This window comes from Scyliorhinus torazame, chromosome 8, assembly GCF_047496885.1.
Source record: "Scyliorhinus torazame isolate Kashiwa2021f chromosome 8, sScyTor2.1, whole genome shotgun sequence".
NCBI classification, from domain to species: Eukaryota; Metazoa; Chordata; class Chondrichthyes; order Carcharhiniformes; family Scyliorhinidae; genus Scyliorhinus; species Scyliorhinus torazame.
This window is the reverse complement of record NC_092714.1, coordinates 10,551,293-10,575,173: the sequence shown is the minus strand read 5'-3', so window position 1 is coordinate 10,575,173 and position 23,881 is coordinate 10,551,293. Positions and strand designations below refer to the sequence as shown.

At 48.7% G+C, this 23,881-nt stretch overlaps 1 protein-coding gene across 18 annotated transcripts in view; it reads left to right on the top strand.

Annotated features, from left to right (window-relative positions):
• robo2 (roundabout, axon guidance receptor, homolog 2 (Drosophila)) overlaps positions 1–23,881 on the top strand; it is a 1,628,477-nt gene that overhangs the window by 1,387,664 nt on the left and 216,932 nt on the right. For all 18 annotated transcript variants that reach the window (XM_072513070.1, XM_072513078.1, XM_072513075.1 and 15 more), the window contains exons 3-5: positions 19,382–19,539; positions 21,507–21,627; positions 23,617–23,755. In XM_072513070.1, the coding sequence (XP_072369171.1) occupies positions 19,382–19,539; positions 21,507–21,627; positions 23,617–23,755 (418 nt within the window). The remainder of the gene's footprint in view (positions 1–19,381; positions 19,540–21,506; positions 21,628–23,616; positions 23,756–23,881) is intronic.

The following is a 23,881-nucleotide window of genomic DNA, read 5'->3' as shown; positions in this document are numbered from 1 at the left end:
GTTACAGTGCAGAGTGTTGGGCTGTGTCACTGTGTTACAGTGCAGAGTGTTGGGATGTGTCGCTGTGTTACAGTGCAGAGTGTTGGGATGTTTCATGGTGTTACAGTGCAGAGTGTTGGGATGTGTCACTGTGTTACAGTGCAGAGTGTTGGGATGTGTCACTGTGTTACAGTGCAGAGTGTTGGGATGTGTCACTGTGTTACAGTGCAGAGTGTTGGGATGTTTCATGGTGTTACAGTGCAGAGTGTTGGGACGTGTCACTGTGTTACAGTGCAGAGTGTTGGGCTGTGTCACTGTGTTACAGTGCAGAGTGTTGGGCTGTGTCACTGTGTTACAGTGCAGAGTGTTGGGCTGTGTCACTGTGTTACAGTGCAGAGAGTTTGGATGTGTCACTGTGTTCCAGTGCAGAGTGTTGGGCTGTGTCACTGTGATACAGAGCAGAGTGTTGGGCTGTGTCACTGTGTTACAGTGCAGAGTGTTGGGATGTGTCACTGTGTTACAGTGCAGAGTGTTGGGATGTGTCACTGTGTTACAGTGCAGAGTGTTGGGACGTGTCACTGTGTTACAGTGCAGAGTGTTGGGACGTGTCACTGTGTTACAGTGCAGAGTGTTGGGATGTGTCGCTGTGTTACAGTGCAGAGTGTTGGCATGTGTCAGTATGTTCCAGTGCAGAGTGTTGGCATGTGTCAGTATGTTCCAGTGCAGAGTGTTGGGACGTTTCACTGTGTTGCAATGCAGCGTGTTGGGATGTGTCACTCTGTTACAGTGCAGAGTGTTGGGCTGTGTCACTGTGTTACAGTGCAGAGTGTTGGGCTGTGTCACTGTGTTACAGAGCAGAGTGTTGGGCTGTGTCACTGTGTTACAGTGCAGAGTGTTGGGATGTGTCGCTGTGTTACAGAGCAGAGTGTTGGGATGTTTCACTGTGTTACAGTGCAGAGTGTTGGACTGTGTCACTGTGTTACAGTGCAGAGTGTTGGGATGTGTCACTGTGTTACAGTGCAGAGTGTTGGGATGTGTCACTGTGTTACAGTGCAGAGTGTTGGGATGTTTCACGGTGTTACAGTGCAGAGTGTTGGGACGTGTCACTGTGTTACAGTGCAGAGTGTTGGGATCTGTCACTGTGTGACAGTGCAGAGTGTTGGGATGTGTCACTGTGTTACAGTGCAGAGTGTTGGGATGTGTCACTGTGTTCCAGTGCAGAGTCTTGGCATGTGTCAGTATGTTCCAGTGCAGAGTGTTGGGACGTTTCACTGTGTTACAGTGCAGAGTGTTGGGATGTGTCACTGTGTTACAATGCAGCGTGTTGGGATGTGTCACTGTGTTACAGTGCAGAGTGTTGGGCTGTGTCACTGTGTTACAGAGCAGAGTGTTGGGATGTTTCACTGTGTTACAGTGCAGAGTGTTGGGCTGTGTCACTGTGTTTCAGAGCAGAGTGTTGGGCTGTGTCACTGTGTTACAGTGCAGAGTGTTGGGCTGTGTCACTGTGTGACAGAGCAGAGTATTGGGACGTGTCACTGTGTTACAGTGCAGAGTGTTGGGCTGTGTCACTGTGCAGCGTGTTGGGCTGTGTCACTGTGTTACAGAGCAGAGTGTTGAGATGTTTCACTGTGTTACAGTGCAGAGTGTTGGGCTGTGTCACCATGTTACAGAGCAGAGTGTTGGGCTGTGTCACTGTGTTACAGTGCAGAGAGTTGGGCTGTGTCACTGTGTTACAGAGCAGAGTGTTGGGCTGTGTCACTGTGTTACAGTGCAGTGTGTTGGGATGTGTCACTGTGTTATAGTGCAGAGTGTTGGGATGTGTCGCTGTGTTACAGAGCAGAGTGTTGGGATGTTTCACTGTGTTACAGTGCAGAGTGTTGGACTGTGTCACTGTGTTACAGTGCAGAGTGTTGGGATGTGTCACTGTGTTACAGTGCAGAGTGTTGGGATGTGTCACTGTGTTACAGTGCAGAGTGTTGGGATGTTTCATGGTGTTACAGTGCAGAGTGTTGGGACGTGTCACTGTGTTACAGTGCAGAGTGTTGGGATGTGTCACTGTGTTACAGTGCAGAGTGTTGGGCTGTGTCACTGTGTTACAGTGCAGAGTGTTGGGCTGTGTCACTGTGTTACAGTGCAGAGTGTTGGGCTGTGTCACTGTGTTACAGTGCAGAGAGTTTGGATGTGTCACTGTGTTCCAGTGCAGAGTGTTGGGCTGTGTCACTGTGATACAGAGCAGAGTGTTGGGCTGTGTCACTGTGTTACAGTGCAGAGTGTTGGGATGTGTCACTGTGTTACAGTGCAGAGTGTTGGGATGTGTCACTGTGTTACAGTGCAGAGTGTTGGGACGTGTCACTGTGTTACAGTGCAGAGTGTTGGGACGTGTCACTGTGTTACAGTGCAGAATGTTGGGACGTTTCACTGTGTTACAGTGCAGAGTGTTGGGATGTGTCACTGTGTTCCAATGCAGAGTGTTGGGATGTGTCACTGTGTTCCAGTGCACAGTGTTGGGATGTGTCAGTGTGTTCCAGTGCAGAGTGTTGGGATGTGTCACTGTGTTACAGAGCAGAGTGTTGGGCTGTGTCACTGTGTTACGGTGCAGAGTGTTGGACTGTGTCACTGTGTTACAGTGCAGAGTGTTGGGATGTTTCACTGTGTTACAGTGCAGAGTGTTGCGACGTGTCACTGTGTTACAGTGCAGAGTGTTGGGATGTGTCGCTGTGTTACAGTGCAGAGTGTTGGGATGTTTCATGGTGTTACAGTGCAGAGTGTTGGGATGTGTCACTGTGTTACAGTGCAGAGTGTTGGGATGTGTCACTGTGTTACAGTGCAGAGTGTTGGGATGTGTCACTGTGTTACAGTGCAGAGTGTTGGGATGTTTCATGGTGTTACAGTGCAGAGTGTTGGGACGTGTCACTGTGTTACAGTGCAGAGTGTTGGGATGTGTCACTGTGTTACAGTGCAGACTGTTGGGCTGTGTCACTGTGTTACAGTGCAGAGTGTTGGGCTGTGTCACTGTGTTACAGTGCAGAGTGTTGGGCTGTGTCACTGTGTTACAGTGCAGAGAGTTTGGATGTGTCACTGTGTTCCAGTGCAGAGTGTTGGGCTGTGTCACTGTGATACAGAGCAGAGTGTTGGGCTGTGTCACTGTGTTACAGTGCAGAGTGTTGGGATGTGTCACTGTGTTACAGTGCAGAGTGTTGGGATGTGTCACTGTGTTACAGTGCAGAGTGTTGGGACGTGTCACTGTGTTACAGTGCAGAGTGTTGGGACGTGTCACTGTGTTACAGTGCAGAGTGTTGGGATGTGTCGCTGTGTTACAGTGCAGAGTGTTGGGATGTGTCACTGTGTTACAGTGCAGAGTGTTGAGACGTGTCACTGTGTTACAGTGCAGAGTGTTGGGATGTGTCACTGTGTTACAGTGCAGAGTGTTGGGCTGTGTCACTGTGTTACAGTTCAGTGTGTTGGGACGTGTCACTGTTACAGTGCAGAGTGTTGGGATGTTTCACTGTGTTACAGTGCAGAGTGTTGGGATGTGTCACTGTGTTCCAATGCAGAGTGTTGGGATGTGTCACTGTGTTCCAGTGCACAGTGTTGGGATGTGTCAGTGTGTTCCAGTGCAGAGTGTTGGGATGTGTCACTGTGTTACAGAGCAGAGTGTTGGGCTGTGTCACTGTGTTACGGTGCAGAGTGTTGGACTGTGTCACTGTGTTACAGTGCAGAGTGTTGGGCTGTGTCACTGTGTTACAGAGCAGAGTGTTGGGATGTTTCACTGTGTTACAGTGCAGAGTGTTGAGACGTGTCACTGTGTTACAGTTCAGAGTGTTGGGATGTGTCACTGTGTTACAATGCAGCATGTTGGGATGTGTCACTGTGTTACAGTGCAGAGTGTTGGGCTGTGTCACTGTGTTCCAGTGCAGAGTGTTGGGACGTTTCACTGTGTTACAGTTCAGAGTGTTGGGCTGTGTCACTGTGTTACAGAGCAGAGTGTTGGGATGTTTCACTGTGTTACAGTGCAGAGTGTTGGGCTGTGTCACTGTGTTACAGTGCAGAGTGTTGGGACGTGTCACTGTGTTACAGTGCAGAGTGTTGGGCTGTGTCACTGTCTTACAGAGCAGAGTGTTGGGCTGTGTCACTGTGTTACAGAGCAGAGTGTTGGGATGTTTCACTGTGTTACTGTGCAGTGTTGGGATGTGTCACTGTGTTACACTGCAGAGTGTTGGGACGTGTCACTGTGTTAAAGTGCAGAGTGTTGGGATGTGTCACTGTGTTGCAATGCAGCGTGTTGGGATGTGTCACTCTGTTACAGTGCAGAGTGTTGGGCTGTGTCACTGTGTTACAGTGCAGAGTGTTGGGCTGTGTCACTGTGTTACAGAGCAGAGTGTTGGGCTGTGTCACTGTGTTACAGTGCAGTGTGTTGGGCTGTGTCACTGTGTTACAGTGCAGTGTGTTGGGCTGTGTCACTGTGTTACAGTGCAGAGTGTTGGGATGTGTCGCTGTGTTACAGAGCAGAGTGTTGGGATGTTTCACTGTGTTACAGTGCAGAGTGTTGGACTGTGTCACTGTGTTACAGTGCAGAGTGTTGGGATGTTTCACGGTGTTACAGTGCAGAGTGTTGGGACGTGTCACTGTGTTACAGTGCAGAGTGTTGGGCTGTGTCACTGTGTTACAGTGCAGAGTGTTGGGATGTGTCACTGTGTTACAGTGCAGAGTGTTGGGATGTGTCACTGTGTTACAGTGCAGAGTGTTGGGACGTGTCACTGTGTTACAGTGCAGAGTGTTGGGACGTGTCACTGTGTTACAGTGCAGAGTGTTGGGACGTGTCACTGTGTTCCAATGCAGAGTGTTGGGATGTGTCACTGTGTTCCAGTGCACAGTGTTGGGATGTGTCAGTGTGTTCCAGTGCAGAGTGTTGGGACGTGTCACTGTGTTAAAGTGCAGAGTGTTGGGATGTGTCACTGTGTTGCAATGCAGCGTGTTGGGATGTTTCACTGTGTTACAGTGCAGAGTGTTGGGACGTGTCACTGTGTTACAGTGCAGAGTGTTGGGATGTGTCGCTGTGTTACAGTGCAGAGTGTTGGGATGTGTCACTGTGTTACAGTGCAGAGTGTTGAGACGTGTCACTGTGTTACAGTCCAGAGTGTTGGGATGTGTCACTGTGTTACAGTGCAGAGTGTTGGGCTGTGTCACTGTGTTACAGTTCAGTGTGTTGGGACGTGTCACTGTTACAGTGCAGAGTGTTGGGATGTTTCACTGTGTTACAGTGCAGAGTGTTGGGATGTGTCACTGTGTTCCAATGCAGAGTGTTGGGATGTGTCACTGTGTTCCAGTGCACAGTGTTGGGATGTGTCAGTGTGTTCCAGTGCAGAGTGTTGGGATGTGTCACTGTGTTACAGAGCAGAGTGTTGGGCTGTGTCACTGTGTTACGGTGCAGAGTGTTGGACTGTGTCACTGTGTTACAGTGCAGAGTGTTGGGCTGTGTCACTGTGTTACAGAGCAGAGTGTTGGGATGTTTCACTGTGTTACAGTGCAGAGTGTTGAGACGTGTCACTGTGTTACAGTGCAGAGTGTTGGGATGTGTCACTGTGTTATAGTGCAGAGTGTTGGGATGTGTCACTGTGTTCCAGTGCAGAGTGTTGGCATGTGTCAGTATGTTCCAGTGCAGAGTGTTGGGACGTTTCACTGTGTTACAGTTCAGAGTGTTGGGATGTGTCACTGTGTTACAATGCAGCGTGTTGGGATGTGTCACTGTGTTACAGTGCAGAGTGTTGGGCTGTGTCACTGTGTTCCAGTGCAGAGTGTTGGGACGTTTCACTGTGTTACAGTTCAGAGTGTTGGGCTGTGTCACTGTGTTACAGAGCAGAGTGTTGGGATGTTTCACTGTGTTACAGTGCAGAGTGTTGGGCTGTGTCACTGTGTTACAGTGCAGAGTGTTGGGACGTGTCACTGTGTTACAGTGCAGAGTGTTGGGCTGTGTCACTGTCTTACAGAGCAGAGTGTTGGGCTGTGTCACTGTGTTACAGAGCAGAGTGTTGGGATGTTTCACTGTGTTACTGTGCAGTGTTGGGATGTGTCACTGTGTTACACTGCAGAGTGTTGGGACGTGTCACTGTGTTAAAGTGCAGAGTGTTGGGATGTGTCACTGTGTTGCAATGCAGCGTGTTGGGATGTGTCACTCTGTTACAGTGCAGAGTGTTGGGCTGTGTCACTGTGTTACAGTGCAGAGTGTTGGGCTGTGTCACTGTGTTACAGAGCAGAGTGTTGGGCTGGGTCACTGTGTTACAGTGCAGTGTGTTGGGCTGTGTCACTGTGTTACAGTGCAGTGTGTTGGGCTGTGTCACTGTGTTACAGTGCAGAGTGTTGGGATGTGTCGCTGTGTTACAGAGCAGAGTGTTGGGATGTTTCACTGTGTTACAGTGCAGAGTGTTGGACTGTGTCACTGTGTTACAGTGCAGAGTGTTGGGATGTTTCACGGTGTTACAGTGCAGAGTGTTGGGACGTGTCACTGTGTTACAGTGCAGAGTGTTGGGCTGTGTCACTGTGTTACAGTGCAGAGTGTTGGGATGTGTCACTGTGTTACAGTGCAGAGTGTTGGGATGTGTCACTGTGTTACAGTGCAGAGTATTGGGACGTGTCACTGTGTTACAGTGCAGAGTGTTGGGACGTGTCACTGTGTTACAGTGCAGAGTGTTGGGACGTGTCACTGTGTTACAGTGCAGAGTGTTGGGACGTGTCACTGTGTTACAGTGCAGAGTGTTGCGATGTTTCACTGTGTTACAGTGCAGAGTGTTGGGATGTGTCACTGTGTTCCAATGCAGAGTGTTGGGCTGTGTCACTGTGTTACAGTGCAGTGTGTTGGGCTGTGTCACTGTGTTACAGTGCAGAGTGTTGGGATGTGTCGCTGTGTTACAGAGCAGAGTGTTGGGATGTTTCACTGTGTTACAGTGCAGAGTGTTGGACTGTGTCACTGTGTTACAGTGCAGAGTGTTGGGATGTGTCACTGTGTTACAGTGCAGAGTGTTGGGATGTTTCACGGTGTTACAGTGCAGAGTGTTGGGATGTGTCACTGTGTTACAGTGCAGAGTGTTGGGATGTGTCACTGTGTTACAGTGCAGAGTGTTGGGATGTGTCACTGTGTTCCAGTGCAGAGTGTTGGCATGTGTCAGTATGTTCCAGTGCAGAGTGTTGGGACGTTTCACTGTGTTACAGTGCAGAGTGTTGGGCTGTGTCACCGTGTTACAGAGCAGAGTGTTGGGCTGTGTCACTGTGTTACAGTGCAGAGTGTTGGGCTGTGTCACCGTGTTACAGTGCAGAGTGTTGGGCCGTGTCACTGTCTTACAGTGCAGAGTGTTGGGACGTGTCACTGTGTTACAGTGCAGAGTGTTGGGATGTGTCACTGCGTTACAGTGCAGGGTGTTGGGATGTTTCACTGTGTTACAGTGCAGAGTGTTGGGCTGTGTCACTGTGTTACAGAGCAGAGTGTTGGGATGTGTCACTGTCTTACAGAGCAGAGTGTTGGGCTGTGTCACTGTGTTACAGTGCAGTGTGTTGGGCTGTGTCACTGTGTTACAGTGCAGGGTGTTGGGATGTTTCACTGTGTTACAGTGCAAAGTGTTGGGATGTTTCACTGTGTTACAGTGCAAAGTGTTGGGATGTTTCACTGTGTTACAGTGCAGAGTGTTGGCATGTGTCAGTATGTTCCAGTGCAGAGTGTTGGGACGTTTCACTGTGTTACAATGCAGCGTGTTGGGATGTGTCACTGTGTTACAGTGCAGAGTGTTGGGCTGTGTCACTGTGTTCCAGTGCAGAGTGTTGGGACGTTTCACTGTGTTACAGTTCAGAGTGTTGGGCTGTGTCACTGTGTTACAGAGCAGAGTGTTGTGCTGTGTCACTGTGTTACAGTGCAGTGTGTTGGGCTGTGTCACTGTTACAGTGCAGTGTGTTGGGCTGTGTCACTGTGTTACAGTGCAGAGTGTTGGGATGTTTCACTGTGTTACAGTGCAGAGTGTTGGACTGTGTCACTGTGTTACAGTGCAGAGTGTTGGGATGTGTCACTGTGTTACAGTGCAGAGTGTTGGGATGTTTCACGCTGTTAAAGTGCAGAGTGTTGGGACGTGTCACTGTGTTACAGTGCAGAGTGTTGGGATGTGTCACTGTGTTACAGTGCAGAGTGTTGGGATGTGTCACTGTGTTACAGTGCAGAGTGTTGGGATGTGTCACTGTGTTACAGTGCAGAGTGTTGGGATGTGTCACTGTGTTCCAGTGCAGAGTGTTGGCATGTGTCAGTATGTTCCAGTGCAGAGTGTTGGGACGTTTCACTGTGTTACAGTGCAGAGTGTTGGGATGTGTCACTGTGTTACAATGCAGCGTGTTGGGATGTGTCACTGTGTTACAGTGCAGAGTGTTGGGCTGTGTCACTGTGTTACAGAGCAGAGTGTTGGGATGTTTCACTGTGTTACAGTGCAGAGTGTTGGGCTGTGTCACTGTGTTACAGAGCAGAGTGTTGGGCTGTGTCACTGTGTTACAGTGCAGAGTGTTGGGCTGTGTCACTGTGTGACAGAGCAGAGTATTGGGATGTGTCACTGTGTTACAGTGCAGAGTGCTGGGATGTGTCACTGTGTTACAGTGCAGAGTGTTGGGATGTGTCACTGTGTTACAGTGCAGAGTGTTGGGATGTGTCACTGTGTTACAGTGCAGAGTGTTGGGACGTGTCACTGTGTTACAGTGCAGAGTGTTGGGGTGTGTCACTGTGTTACAGTGCAGGGTGTTGGGATGTGTCACTGTGTTACAGTGCAGAGTGTTGGGATGTGTCACTGTGTTACAGTGCAAAGTGTTGGGATGTTTCACTGTGTTACAGTGCAGAGTGTTGGGCTGTGTCACTGTGTTACAGAGCAAAGTGTTGGGATGTTTCACTGTGTTACAGTGCAGAGTGTTGGGCTGTGTCACTGTGTTACAGAGCAGAGTGTTGGGATGTGTCACTGTGTTACAGAGCAGAGTGTTGGGATGTGTCACTGTCTCACAGAGCAGAGTGTTGGGCTGTGTCACTGTGTTACAGTGCAGTGTGTTGGGCTGTGTCACTGTGTTACAGTGCAGGGTGTTGGGATGTTTCACTGTGTTACAGTGCAAAGTGTTGGGATGTTTCACTGTGTTACAGTGCAAAGTGTTGGGATGTTTCACTGTTTTACAGTGCAGAGTGTTGGGATGTTTCACTGTGTTACAGTGCAGAGTGTTGGGATGTGTCACTGTGTTACAGTGCAGAGTGTTGGGATGTTTCACTGTGTTACAGTGCAGAGTGTTGGGATGTTTCACTGTTACAGTGCAGAGTGTTGGGATGTTTCACTGTGTTACAGTGCAGAGTGTTGGGATGTGTCACTGTGTTACAGTGCAGAGTGTTGGGCTGTGTCACTGTGTTCCAGTGCAGAGTGTTGGGCTGTGTCACTGTGTTACAGAGCAGAGTGTTGGGCTGTGTCTCTGTGTTACAGTGCAGGACGTTGGGCTGTGTCACTGTGTTACAATGCAGAGCATTGGGATGTCTCACTGTGTTACAGAGCAGAGTGTTGGGCTGTGTCACTGTGTTACAGTGCAGAGTGTTGGGCTGTGTCACTGTGTTACAGTGCAGAGTGTTGGGATGTGTCACTGTGTTACAGAGCAGAGTGTTGGGCTGTGTCACTGTGTTACAGTGCAGAGTGTTGGGATGTTTCACTGTGTTACAGAGCAGAGTGTTGGGATGTCTCACTGTGTTACAGTGCAGAGGGTTGGGATGTGTCACTGTGTTACAGTGCAGGGTGTTGGGATGTTTCACTGTGTTACAGTGCAGAGTGTTGGGATGTGTCACTGTGTTACAGTGCAGAGTGTTGGGCTGTGTCACTGTGTTACAGTGCAGAGTGTTGGGCTGTGTCACTGTGTTACAGAGCAGAGTGTTGGGCTGTGTCTCTGTGTTACAGTGCAGGACGTTGGGCTGTGTCACTGTGTTACAATGCAGATCGTTGGGATGTCTCACTGTGTTACAGAGCAGAGTGTTGGGCTGTGTCACTGTGTTACAGTGCAGAGTGTTGGGATGTGTCACTGTGTTACAGAGCAGAGTGTTGGGCTGTGTCACTGTGTTACAGAGCAGAGTGTTGGGTTGTGTCACTGTGTTACAGTGCAGAGTGTTGGGATGTTTCACTGTGTTACAGAGCAGAGTGTTGGGCTGTGTCACCGTGTTACAGAGCAGAGTGTTGGGCTGTGTCACTGTGTTACAGTGCAGAGTGTTGGGCTGTGTCACCGTGTTACAGTGCAGAGTGTTGGGCCGTGTCACTGTCTTACAGTGCAGAGTGTTGGGACGTGTCACTGTGTTACAGTGCAGAGTGTTGGGATGTGTCACTGTGTTACAGTGCAGAGTGTTGGGATGTGTCACTGTGTTACAGTGCAGAGTGTTGGGATGTTTCACTGTGTTACAGTGCAGAGTGTTGGGCTGTGTCACTGTGTTACAGAGCAAAGTGTTGGGATGTTTCACTGTGTTACAGTGCAGAGTGTTGGGCTGTGTCACTGTGTTACAGAGCAGAGTGTTGGGATGTGTCACTGTGTTACAGAGCAGAGTGTTGGGATGTGTCACTGTCTTACAGAGCAGAGTGTTGGGCTGTGTCACTGTGTTACAGTGCAGTGTGTTGGGCTGTGTCACTGTGTTACAGTGCAGGGTGTTGGGATGTTTCACTGTGTTACAGTGCAAAGTGTTGGGATGTTTCACTGTGTTACAGTGCAGAGTGTTGGGATGTTTCACTGTGTTACAGTGCAGAGTGTTGGGATGTGTCACTGTGTTACAGTGCAGAGTGTTGGGATGTTTCACTGTGTTACAGTGCAGAGTGTTGGGATGTGTCACTGTGTTACAGTGCAGAGTGTTGGGCTGTGTCACTGTGTTACAGAGCAGAGTGTTGGGCTGTGTCTCTGTGTTACAGTGCAGGACGTTGGGCTGTGTCACTGTGTTACAATGCAGAGCGTTGGGATGTCTCACTGTGTTACAGAGCAGAGTGTTGGGCTGTGTCACTGTGTTACAGTGCAGAGTGTTGGGCTGTGTCACTGTGTTACAGTGCAGAGTGTTGGGATGTGTCACTGTGTTACAGAGCAGAGTGTTGGGCTGTGTCACTGTGTTACAGTGCAGAGTGTTGGGATGTTTCACTGTGTTACAGAGCAGAGTGTTGGGCTGTGTCACTGTGTTACAGTGCAGAGTGTTGGGCTGTGTCATTGTGTTACAGAGCAGAGTGTTGGGCTGTGTCACTGTGTTACAGAGCAGAGTGTTGGGCTGTGTCACTGTGTTACAGTGCAGAGTGTTGGGATGTTTCACTGTGTTACAGTGCAGAGTGTTGGGATGTTTCACTGTGTTACAGTGCAGAGTGTTGGGATGTTTCACTGTGTCACAGTGCAGAGTGTTGGGATGCTTCACTGTGTTACAGAGCAGAGTGTTGGGATGTGTCACTGTGTTACAGAGCAGAGTGTCGGGATGTTTCTAATGGCAGTCCCCAGAGAGGACAAAAGATGTGAAAGACCAAACAGGAGAAAAACTAACTTCAGAGGGTGAACTGTAGATGTGGGGGGAGGGGAAGGGGGAAGCAAAGAGGAGAAAGGCGAAGTAAAGGTGGATAAAATTGGGGGGGGGTGGGGGGGGGTTAAATATACATTAAGAAAAAAAGAAATGGTAAAAGACAGTTAAAATGAAATGAAAACAAATGGGTCGCGGTGGGGTAGAGCTGATCATCTGAAGTTGTTGAATTCGATGTTGAGACCGGAAGGCTGTAGCGTGCCTAATTGGAAGAGGAGATGTTGTTCCTCCAGTTTGCATTGAGCTTCACTGGAACATTGCAGCAGGCCAAGAACAGACATGTGGGCATGGGAGCAGGGTCTTTTTCTAAAAAGGCAGTCAGAGTTTGCTCCATTCTGCTCTAGCCATGAGGAGAACGCTGTTGGGTGCCATAATGGGCCGTCAGCTGATGTGTTCCGCGTATCCTTTCTGGATCACCTGATCCGAGAGCAGCTAACACAAAATTTTCCTGAGGCACTGCTGGACATGAGTATGCAGAATCCAGTTTAAGGGGCATCTTGACAAATACATGAATAGGATAGAAATAGAGGGATACGGACCCCGGAAGTGCAGAAGATTTTAGTTGACCCTTGCACCAGGGAGGCAACATACCATCCCCTATCACTATAGCCCTGCCATTCTTCTTCCTACCCTCCTGCGCAGCAGAGCCAGCCATGGTGCCATGAACTGGCTGCTGCTGCTTTCCCCTGGTGAGCCAACTCCTTCAACAGTATCTAAAACAGTATACCTGTTTTGCAGGGAGATGACCGCAGGGGACACCTGCACTGCCTTCCTACTCTTGCTCAGTCTTTTGGTCACCCATTTTCTATCCCCCTCAGTAACCAACTCGCTAAGCGTGCTGTCCACAACATCCTCAGCATCGCAGATGCTCCAAAGTGAGTCCATCCGCAGCTCTAGAGCCGTGAAGCGGTCTAAGAGGAGCTGCAACTGGACACACATCTTGCACGTGAAGGGGCCAGGGTCAGTGGACGTGTCCCTAAGCTCCCACATTACACACGAGGAGCATGACACGGGTCTGGGATCTCCTGCCATGTCTTAAACCTTAGGTTAACTTCTACAACTACAATTCCAAAAAACAAAAGAAAAATAAAATAAATAAATAAATATACAATGAAAAGAAAACCTACTTACCAAGGATAAAAAGCATCTCCTCCCCACCCAGCTTCAAATTCCCAAACTCACTCTTGTCTTCTCTGGCTCACTGGGAGAACTCACTGGGAATGTGTTAAAGTTGCTCTTTTTAAATTGGCCTGAGTTGACTCCCCCCCGCCCCTGCTTTTAGATCAAAGTAGCTTAAGGTGACTGACACTTAACTTCCATCCAGTTATGTGAGTGGGTGGGGCAGTCCCTTGTTAACCTTCACTACAAATACCCTTCCCCTTAACAAGAGTGAGGGCTTCAGGAAAGGATGCATTTGGACAGGCAAATGCACAATCTAATGGCCACCAGCCCAAAAATCTCAGAACTTACAGAGAGGGCTTTGGCCTGCAATTTCTAACCAAATTCTGGGATCACGGATGGCAGGGGAGAATCCTCGGTACTTTATAAAATACTGGTTAGGTCCAGCTGGAATATAGTGTCCAATCCTCAGTACTATAGTTCAGAAAAGATGTCAGGGCCTTGGACAGGTCACATAGGAGATTTACGAGAATGCTACCAGGGAATGAAGTGAGATTGGCGACGATATGATGGGCTGAATGGTCTCTGTCTCTCTCTCCCTGTGCTACGTGACTCTATGAGTCGATGATAGTGAGGGTGCCTCTCATTACAAAGAACTTGCATTGGCCACAGACTTCCATTAAATAAGCTGGAGGCTCTACCTTGTATCATGCAACTTGTGCGGTCACATATCAGCTGACCTATTTATTAGTTGCAGGATAGCTGAAGGCCTTTTTTTTGCCTCAAGTTATAAATTCGGAAACCGAGGCTAGTTTCCATTCGGGGAGCAATTACCAGTCAACTAATCACTGACCAGCCACATTGATCATAACCAATTAATAGTAAAGGTGGAACTTTCTCTGACTGGCTTGTAGAAGAGAACTTAGTTGCCCATTCGGCAATCTCTGTTACACCTCTGGCCTTTGCCCTCCCTCGCTCCCTGTCGATCACACATGTTCTTGTCTTTAATTTTTCATCTCCGCTGTACCATTCTTGACTTTACTGATTGATCCACACTGGCTAATGGATCTATAAGAACCTTGGTGAAACTGTAACCCATCAACTGGCTGAGTAGATATCTATTATTATTACATATTTATCCCCGGTGATTTCTAACTGTGCTGCTCAGTGGCATGCTTCGACTGAGCAGTTGTCGAACTTTAAGAAAACTCGCAGCTCTGGATCCTGCTCGATGGGCAGGCATTTGGCGGGCGTTGGCATTTGCACTTGTTCACAGACATTAATTCCCTGTAGTGTACCATTGATAATTAAGTTTAACAGCCTTTAAAATAAACACGAGGCACGAGATTGCAGTGTGGATTTGGCGCAGATTAAGCTCACCTCAGCGTGGCTCGTTGGGGTTTCTGGCTGAAACTTCAGAGACGGGCTGGAAAATTATGAGGGGTTTGGATTCAGCATTTGGGAGTGGAGGTAGAGGGGGGAGGGCGGTGGGGGGTTTTGGGGGGGGGGGGGGGGGGGGGAGCAATCTTTGGCCTGACAAAGTAAATCAGTAACGAGGGGTCATGGATTTCAAACCATTGACAAAGGAAGTTGTGGGAAAGGGAGGAGACATTGAAGCTGCTCAGATCTGAGTCACATCGTCTGGTTGACATGTACATGAAGATCAATCATTCACAGGGTTGTGGAGGAAACGCCTCAGTCAGAGAGTAAGTGGGGGAGAGTTCCTCCAAAGGGCCAGGATGTGCAGGATGGGCTGAATGACTTCCTTTAAATTTTAAAAAATTAATTTAGAGTGCCCAATTCATTTTTTCCAATTAAGGGGCAATTTAGCGCGATCAATCCACCTACCCTGCACATCTTTGGATTGTGGGGGTGAAACCCACGCAAACACGGGGAGAATGTGCAAACTCCACACGGACAGTGACCCAGAGCCGGGTTGGGGGGGGGGAGAGACGTGAAACCTCCAGGAACACATTCAGCGGGAGTTGGGAACACTGTTGCTACGCTCGTGCAGATAACAGGATTTGCTTTTAAAACTGCAATTAGGGTTTAAAGTAAATGCGCAAATAAGTGCAGTTTACTGTCCCTTGCCAGCAACATTCCTAAGCTGTTGGTGACGAATAAAACAAAAAGCCATTGCTCAGCACGAGCTGCAGGAATTGATCAATGCCAGAAGAGAGCACGGGAACATTCCAAACGCCACAAGCGACTTCAAAATCCCACAGAAAGGCAGAAATCGATCTGAAATGCTGAGCAGCTTCACAGCAAATTAATAAATTGGACGAACGCTCTTGTATAAAGGCACACATCCATGCAAACACACACAGACACAAACAAACCCACACACTAACACACTCACTCACACCCATCTTCACTCTCACACACAAACACATTCACTCCCACACACCCACAAACACACTCACTCACACAAACACATTCAAGCTCACACACATTCACAACACACAGGCACTCAGGCAAAGATGCAAGTCAACGCACAGGTAAATATGTACGTGGATATATGCTGGACCTGCCCTGGGAATGTTCGATTGGACAGTGTCGAGGGAGCTTTACTCTGGATCTAAATCCGTGCTGTACCTATCCTGAGAGTGTTTGATGGGGACAGTGTAGAGGGAGCTTTACTCTGGATCTAACCCCGTGCTGTACCTGTCCTGGGAGTGTTTGATGGGACAGTGTAGAGGGAGCTTTACTCTGTATCTAACCCCGTGCTGTCCCTGTCCTGGGAGTGTTTGATGGGGCAGTGTAGAGGGAGCTTTACTCTGTATCTAACACCGTGCTGTACCTGTCCTGGGAATGTTTGATGGGAACAGTGTACAGGGAGCTTTACTCTGTATTTAACCCGGTGCTGTACCTGACCTGGGAGTGTTTGATGGGGATAGTGTAGAGGGAGCTTTACTCTGTGTCTAACCCCATGCTGTACCTGTCCTGGGAGTGTTTGATGGAGACAGTGTAGAGGGAGCTTTACTCTGTATTTATCCCCGTGCTGTACCTGTCCTGGGAGTGTTTGATGGGGACAGTGTAGAGGGAGCTTTTCTCTGTATCTAACCCCGTGCTGTACCTGTCCTGGGAGTGTTTGATGGGGACAGTGTAGAGGGAGCTTTACTCTGTATCTAACCCCATGCTGTACCTGTCCTGGGAGTGTTTGATGGGGACAGTGTAGAGGTAGCTTTACTCTGTATCTAACCCTGTGCTGTACCAGTCCTGGGAGTGTTTGATGGGGACAGTGTAGCGGGAGCTTTACTCTGTATCTAACCCCGTGCTGTACCTGTCCTGGGAGTGTTTGATGGGGACAGTGAGAGGGAGCTTTACTCTGTATCTAACCCCGTGCTGTACCTGTCCTGGGAGTGTTTGATTGGGACAGTGTAGAGGGAGCGTTACTCTGTATCTAACCCCGTGCTGTACCTGTCCTGGGAGTGTTTGATTGGGACAGTGTAGAGGGAGCGTTACTAAGTATCTAACCCCGTGCTGTACCTGTCCTGGGAGTGTTTGATGGGGACAGTGAGAGGGAGCTTTACTCTGTATCTAACCCCGTGCTGTACCTGTCCTGGGAGTGTTTGATGGGGACAGTGTAGAGCGAGCTTTACTCTGGATCTAAATATGTTGTAGCTCAGCCTCAGCCTGACTATCCAATTTGGGAAAGTATCTTGATCGTTGCTTAACATTGATTTGAACTACGAAGTAGCCGATTGAGAATGAAACAGTCTGTGTTCCAGTTGTGGATGGAGGTTGATATGTGTGTCGGGTGTTTTGATTATGCAGTAACAACATTTCATGTCTGCAGTTGATCATTGGTAAAGTCTCATTGCAGCAATGTGAACTGGAGGGATGACATCATCTCTTTGCAGAATGGGGGCCATTGTAGGAAATTGGCATGACTGTGATTTGTGATTAGACCCAGCAGAAATATAACGTTATATTTCACTGACCTCCTCATTTCTGTGGTATAAATAAAACTAATCACCAAGTGTCGAGCTGCAGTCTGTGGCAGGACCACATTTGATATTTAAGACACCGTTTAGTTGACTGACATGTAAGTCAGCCCATGCTTGTTTTAACAAGTTGGATATTGAATCTCCTGAGAGTTTCGTTTCCCAGCAAGAATTCTCATGATTTGTTGCAATCAGCTGTCATTATTTCGCACCCTATCAATTAATTCTCCAAATGCCATTGTACAAACTCGATTTAGAAATCTCAAAGCAATTAGCTGGAAGGGTGCTTAGGATACTGGGGAGCTCTGATGGGATTAGGCCAAAAGCGAATGGTTTGAGGTCTATAGAGTGACCATTACTCTGTATCTAACCCCGTGCTGTACCTGTCCTGGGAGTGTTTGATGGGGACAGTGTAGGAGCTTTACTCTATATCTAACCCTGTTTAGTACCTGTCCAGGAAGTGTTTGATGGGGACAGTGTAGAGAGAGCTTAACTCTGTATGTAACCCCGTGCTGTACCTGTCCTGGGAGTGTTTGATGGGGACAGTGTAGAGGGAGCTTTACTCTGTATCTAACCCCGTGCTGTACCTATCCTGTGCTTGTTTGATGGGGACAGTGTAGAGGGAGTTTTACTCTGTGTCTAACCCCATCCTGTACCTGTCCTGGGAGTGTTTGATGGGGACAATGTAGAGGCAGCATTACTCTGTACCTAACCCCGTGCTGTACCTGTCCTGGGAGTGTTTGATTGGGACAGTGTAGAGGGAGCTTTACTCTGTATCTAACCCCATGCTGTACCTGTCCTGGGAGTGTTTGATGGGGACTGTGTAGAGGGAGCTTTACTCTGTATCTAACCCCGTGCTGTACCTGTCCTGGGAGTGTTTGACAGGGAAAGTGCAGAGGGAGCTTTACTCTGTATCTAACCCCGTGCTGTACCTGTCGTCGGAGTGTTTGACAGGGAAAGTGCAGAGGGAGCTTTATTCTGTATCTAACCCCGTGCTGTACCTGTCCTGGGAGTGTTTGATGGGGACAGTGTAGAGGGAGCTTTACTCTGTATCTAACCCTGTGCTGTACCTGTCCTGGGAGTGTTTGATGGGGACAGTGTAGAGGGAGCTTTACTCTCTATCTAACCCTGTGCTGTACCTGTCCTGGGAGTGTTTGATGGGGACAGTGTAGAGGGAGCTTTACTCTCTATCTCACCCCGTGCTGTACCTGTCCTGGGACTGTTTGATGGGGACAGTGTAGAGGGAGCTTTACTCTGTATCTAACCCCATGCTGTACTGTCCTGGGAGTGTTTGATGGGGACAGAGTAGAGGGAGCTTTACTCTGTATCTAACCTCGTGCTGTATCTGTCCTGGGAGTGTTTGATGGGGACAGTATAGAAAGAGCTTTACTCTGTATCTAACCCTGTGCTGTCCCTTTCCTAGGAGTGTTTGATGGGGACAGTGTGGAGGGAGCATTAATCTGCATCTAACCCATGCTGTGAGTGTTTGAACAGAGGTTTTAAGACGTAAAGACCTAGAAAGTATTCATTCAACCCTGTAGTAACGTAGCAACTGCAGCTGTCAATGCACAGGCATCTCCCACAGAACAATACTAGATCTGTATTGAGCTGTAACGATGAAGCATCATTGGGGCATCAATGGTTCATCTACTTAGTATTTCAGGTGACTGACCATAGTCCTGTCGAGGGATGCTGGACCGGTGACCTGTCTCTCTCTAGGAGATATCCAACTCCAATTTTCATGAACCTTCCCCTAATGCCGTCCCAGATCTATGACCACAATTCGAGAGTGGCAGAAACGTCAGAGAAATGGACTAGACCATCATATCCCTGGGATTTCCTCCAATCTTCTGTCAAAGTTACACCAGAAAAATTTGGGAATGAGGGCCTCATGGATTCTCCAGGCAGCTCCATGTCATCTTCATTGTCTCTTCAATACTTGCAGAGCCGATGCAGACTCAGAGGGCCGAATGGCCTCCTTCTGCACTGTAAATTCAATGATAATCTATGATTAATCTAGGACAAAGGTTTGGCACAACATCGTGGGCCGAAGGGCCTGTTCTGTGCTGTATTTTCTATGTTCTATGTTCTAACGTTGGAGAACATTTTCTTTAGAAGATTGAGGGATGTTCAAATCCGATATCTTGGAGGTTTTTAAAACGTTTGAAGGATATTTCCATTGGTTGGGAGGGAGTTTGGAAATGGGGACATGACCTGGAATGCAGAGGCAAGACATGCAGGGGTGATGTGAGGAAGCGCGGCTTAACACAACGGGTAGTTCAAATCTGGAACCTTCTGCCCCCCAAAAAAGCTGTTGAGGCTGAGGATCAGTTGAAAATTTCAAAACTGTGACTGATAGATTTTAGTTTGCAACTTGGGCCATTCATCCCTCGTTATAATAGCTACAGGCTATTTGTTCCCTCGTTATTTGTTCTTCATCAGTTGAGATCTGTAAACAAACTCCACCTCAGTAATCCTACCAAAAATTCATCACTCTCAGTTTTCAAATGGGCTCTTTATGTAAGAAATGTTTTCTGACTCCATGTGAAGGCTGTTGAGAAATATGGAGCAAAGACACACAACGTAAGCTCCAGTACAGGTCAGCCATGATATCATAGGATAAGGGTCAAGACAGGAGATGCGGAATGGCCTCCTCCTGTTGCTAGATCAGCGCTCCAACCTTCAGGTTAATCTTGACCATTGATGCTTCTTCCCATTGATTTCGTCGTCCGGTTCTTACCACCTCTGCCTATCTTGCTTGCAGTGCTCCGAGATGACTTCCGACTGAACCCCACTGATGTCGTTGTGGCAGCGGGTGAACCCGCCATCATGGAATGCCAACCGCCCCGTGGGCATCCAGAGCCAACCATCTTCTGGAAGAAGGACAAGGTCGCCGTTAACGATCGCGATGAAAGGATAACGGTGCGTATGTCAGAGCAGGTCATTGTGTTTTCACTCCCTCACTAGGTACAATTCGAAGATTAAGCAGGGTCAATGTGGCATTGGGAAGAAGCTGAGTGGTGTGGTTAGGTTGACATTAGCTTTGCAAATTGTTATAATTGTTAGAATGGCCATGGTGGGCACAGGGGATCGTTAATAGATCAGCGGCAAGAAATATTTGGAGGTTGCGATGGAGAGAAGTTTACGGGACAGTATAGACAGAGCTTTACTCTGTATCTACCCCCGTGCTGTTCCTGTCCTGGGAGTGTTTGATGGGGGCAATGCAGAGGGAGCTTTACTCTGTATCTAACCCCGTGCTGTACCTGTCCTGGGAGTGTTTGATGGGGACAGTGTAGAGGGAGCTTTACTCTGTATCTAACCCTGTGTTGTTCCTGTCCTGAGACTGTTTGAAGGGACAGTGTAGAGGGAGCTTTACTCTGTACACAATCCCATGCTGTTCCTGTCCTGCAAGTGTTTGATGGGGACAGTGTAGAGGGAGCTTTACTCTGTATCTAATCCCGTGCTGTCCCTGTCCTGGGAGTGTTTGATGGGGACAGTGTAGAGGGAGCTTTACTCTGTATCTAACCCTGTGCTGTACCTGTCCTGGGAGTGTTTGATGGTGACAGTGAAGAGGGAGCTTTTCTCAGAATCTAACCACGTGCTGTACCTGTCCTGGGAGTGTTTGATGGGGACAGTGTAGAGGGAGCTTTACTCTGTATCTAACTCCGTGCTGTACCTGTCCTGGGAGCGTTTGATGGCGACAGTGTAGAGGGAGCTTTACTCTGTATCTAACCTGTGCTGTACCTGTCCTGGAAGCGTTTGATGGGGACAGTGTAGAGGGAGCTTTACTCTGTATCTAACCCCATGCTGTACCTGTCCTGGGTGTGTTTGATGGGGGCAATGCAGAGGGAGCTTTACTCTGTATCTAACTCCGTGCTGTACCTGTCCTGGGAGCGTTTGATGGGGACAGTGTAGAGGGAGCTTTACTCTGTATCTAACCCTGTGCTGTACCTGTCCTGGGAGTGTTTGTTGGGGACAGTGTTGAGGGAGCTTTACTCTGTATCTAACCCCGTGCTGTGTCTGTCCTGGGAGTGTTTGATGGGGACAGTGTAGAGGGAGCTTTACTCTGTATCTAACCCCATGCTGTACCTGTCCTGGGAGTGTTTGATGGGGACAGTGTAGAGGGAGCTTTACTCTGTATCTAACCCTGTGCTGTACCTGTCCTGGGAGTGTTTGATGGGGACAGTGGGTTGTTTAAATTGGGAAGGGTCCCAGTCCCTACCATCTTCACCTTGATGTGCATTGAAATGAATGCAAAATGCAGTTTGTAATGTAATTTTCAGGAAACGTTGGCATGTGACCTCACTATACACTGATCATTTCTGGATGGAACATGACAGCTGATGGAATAATAGAATGACAGAGCGTGGCCAGAGGTCACTTCACCCAACGCACCTCTGCTGGGTCTTTGAAAGAACTCCCTAAACCTTCCCATACCAACTTGTTCTTTCCCCATAACGCTGCCCTTGTTTCCTTCTCAGTACCTATTTGAAAGCCATGGCTGCACCTGCTTCCGCTGCTCTCTCAGACAGCGCGTTCCAAATCGCAACAATCCGCAGTGAAATAAGCGAGTTTCCTCCATGGTATTTTTGCCACGTACCCTAAATCTGGTTCCTCTGGTTTCTGCCCCTTCAGCCGCAGGAAACCGTTCCTGATTCTTCTGTCATTTTAAACAGCTCGGTTTCCCCTCCTGTTAGCTTCCTTTACTCTCAGTAGAACAGCCCAATTTCAGCCTGTCCATGTAACGGAAGTCCCTCATCCCTGGCGCCGTTCTGCTTGCACACGTTTTGACCAAAGACTGGGAAGAAATGAGACGTAAAGCAGAAAGTGAAACACAATGGCGATCGGTAAAAGGCCTCGTTTGTTGTATTTCTCATTTTGTCGCTTAGATGCGTGGAAGCAAGCTGATGATCTCGAACACCAAGAGGAGTGATGCCGGCATGTACGTCTGCGTGGGGACCAACATGGTGGGTGAAAGGGACAGCGATCCTGCCGAATTGACCGTGTTTGGTGAGGCCTCCTTCCTTTAAATAATTCCGAAGACTTTCTCGAACCTGTTTTACCCTATTTTTTTCATGTAGTCGGGAGACGTGTCTCGGCTAACCCCCTCCCCCAAGCAACAGAAACCAAGACACAAGGACGGCATTCTCCTACGCTGGCAAGGCTTGAGGGCAGGAAGGAGGCACGTGAGGAAGGCCCATTGCTTCGTCCTATCCACCCACAGCCAACCAACACCTTACCTCCATCCCAACGTTCAACCATTCCATTCCCGCTGGGAAGCGAAGGTTGCGGAATGACCGAATAGAGGCCTTTAAAATCATGGGAGAACTTGACCAGAGAGAGTTGCGGAGACTTCCGGAGAGGAACACAACTTGATAGCATTAATATGAGATCATTGCCAATAAATCCATATCGGGAATTCAGGGGAAATCCCTTTATCCAGGGAATGGTGAGAATGTGCCACCGGGAATGGTTGTGGCAAATAGGATAGACACATTTAACAGGAGGCTCTATAAAAGCAGGAGGGAAAAAGGAATAGAAGGATTTATTGAAAGGGTAGGGATCGCACAGCTGCTTCAGTGCTCGACATTCTGTGTAATAGTGTGAGGGAAATCAGCTGAGTGCTGTGGCCTGGTACAGTTGCAGTATCTCCAAGGCGTAAATAGCTTGGAGAATAACTGTTCGGGCGAGATTCCAGGACACACCCGGTATTTTACACCAGAACCAGGGGTCACCACCTTCAACCCAGATCGCGGGAAAGGTGGAGGGATGTTGAAGTTGGCTGTGAGAATTTCTAACATCGGAATCCCTCAGGGTAATACAAATACTGGTGCACGGACGGCGACCGAGACCCGCCCGGCAGTATGCTACACAGGCCGGAGCTGATGCGGAGTTAACGTATCTCAGCCACAGCTCATTGTGATGCCCCTTATGGTCAAATTGCCCACATAAGAACAATACAGCACAGGAACAGGCCCTTCGGCCCTCCAACTTTGCCGCTTCGACTCTGACATGGAGATAGGCCGCTTGGGTGAGCCGGCACAAGGGTGGGGTGGGGGGGTGGAGAGCAGAAGTACTTGAGCACTTGAGGAAGTGAGTCCTCGGGGATAATCTTGCTTCAGGAGAAGAGAGATTGGACAGGCTGAGATTCTTGCTCGAGACAAGTGCCGGCGTTAGGGGTGACTTGGTAGAAGTCTTTAAACCGATCTTGGTGCTCAAAAGGGTGGAACAAGGGGGAAACCTTCTCGCCTGTTGGAGAGGACAAAACTGGGATACATGAATATGAGAAGGTCATGAATAAATCCGACGAAATTCAGCAGAAACCCTTTTACACAGAGAGTGGTGGGAATGGGGAACTCACCACCACAGGGAGTGGTTGAGGTCAGCAGTCTAGATGGATTTAAGGAGGAACTCGATCCATGAGGGGGAAAGGAAGAGAAGGATATGCTGATGGCGTGTGACGGTGTTAGAGTGGAGGAAGCTCCTGTGGTGCATTAACAGCAGCGCAGACCATTTGGGCCTGTCTCGGAGTCGTCTATTCAGGGGAATCGAAAGGGAGTGTTGACACTTTGGGAGTTGCCTCTGACAAGTTAGGAATGCATGCTTTCCTTCGACTTCCTCCTCTCCGCGGAGCAGCCGGAGTCTCCAGTTGTTGCTACTGATTGAGATTAAAGAGGGAAAACGAGGCAGGATGGTAGCTTCAGTGGCAAAGGGTTGAAGGTCACAAATTGCTAATAGAAGCTGGGGAGTAATGTGTTTTATTCCAGTGCAATAGCGGATTCCCCTTGTGGGCGATTAAACAGTGTAAGCAAACGGTGCAGGTGATTCAGATCATGTTAATCTCTTCATAAAAGAAGTTAATTATCAGGGGCACTCGGTGTGACCGCAAGGCATTCGGGTAGCAAATTACAGCTCGTTTCCTCATCTCCAGTCCTGCTCTCAACTCACAACCGACTTGACTGTTTCTCACTTTGTATTTTTACCATTGCTGCTCCTCAGAACGCCCTGTCTTCATCAGAAGACCCATCAACCAGGTGGTGTTGGAAGACGATGCCGTTGAGTTTCGATGCCAGGTACAGGGGGACCCTCAGCCCACGGTGGGCTGGAGGAAGGATGACACCGACGTTGCTAGGGGCAGGTTCGTTGATTTAGCGGACGGGAATGTCATGCTCCCTCGAGAATTGAGAAATGATTTCTGCTGAGGACTCGCACGTTATTCAGTTATTGTTCAGCATTGCCCCTTAATCACAAAAACCAAAGTGTC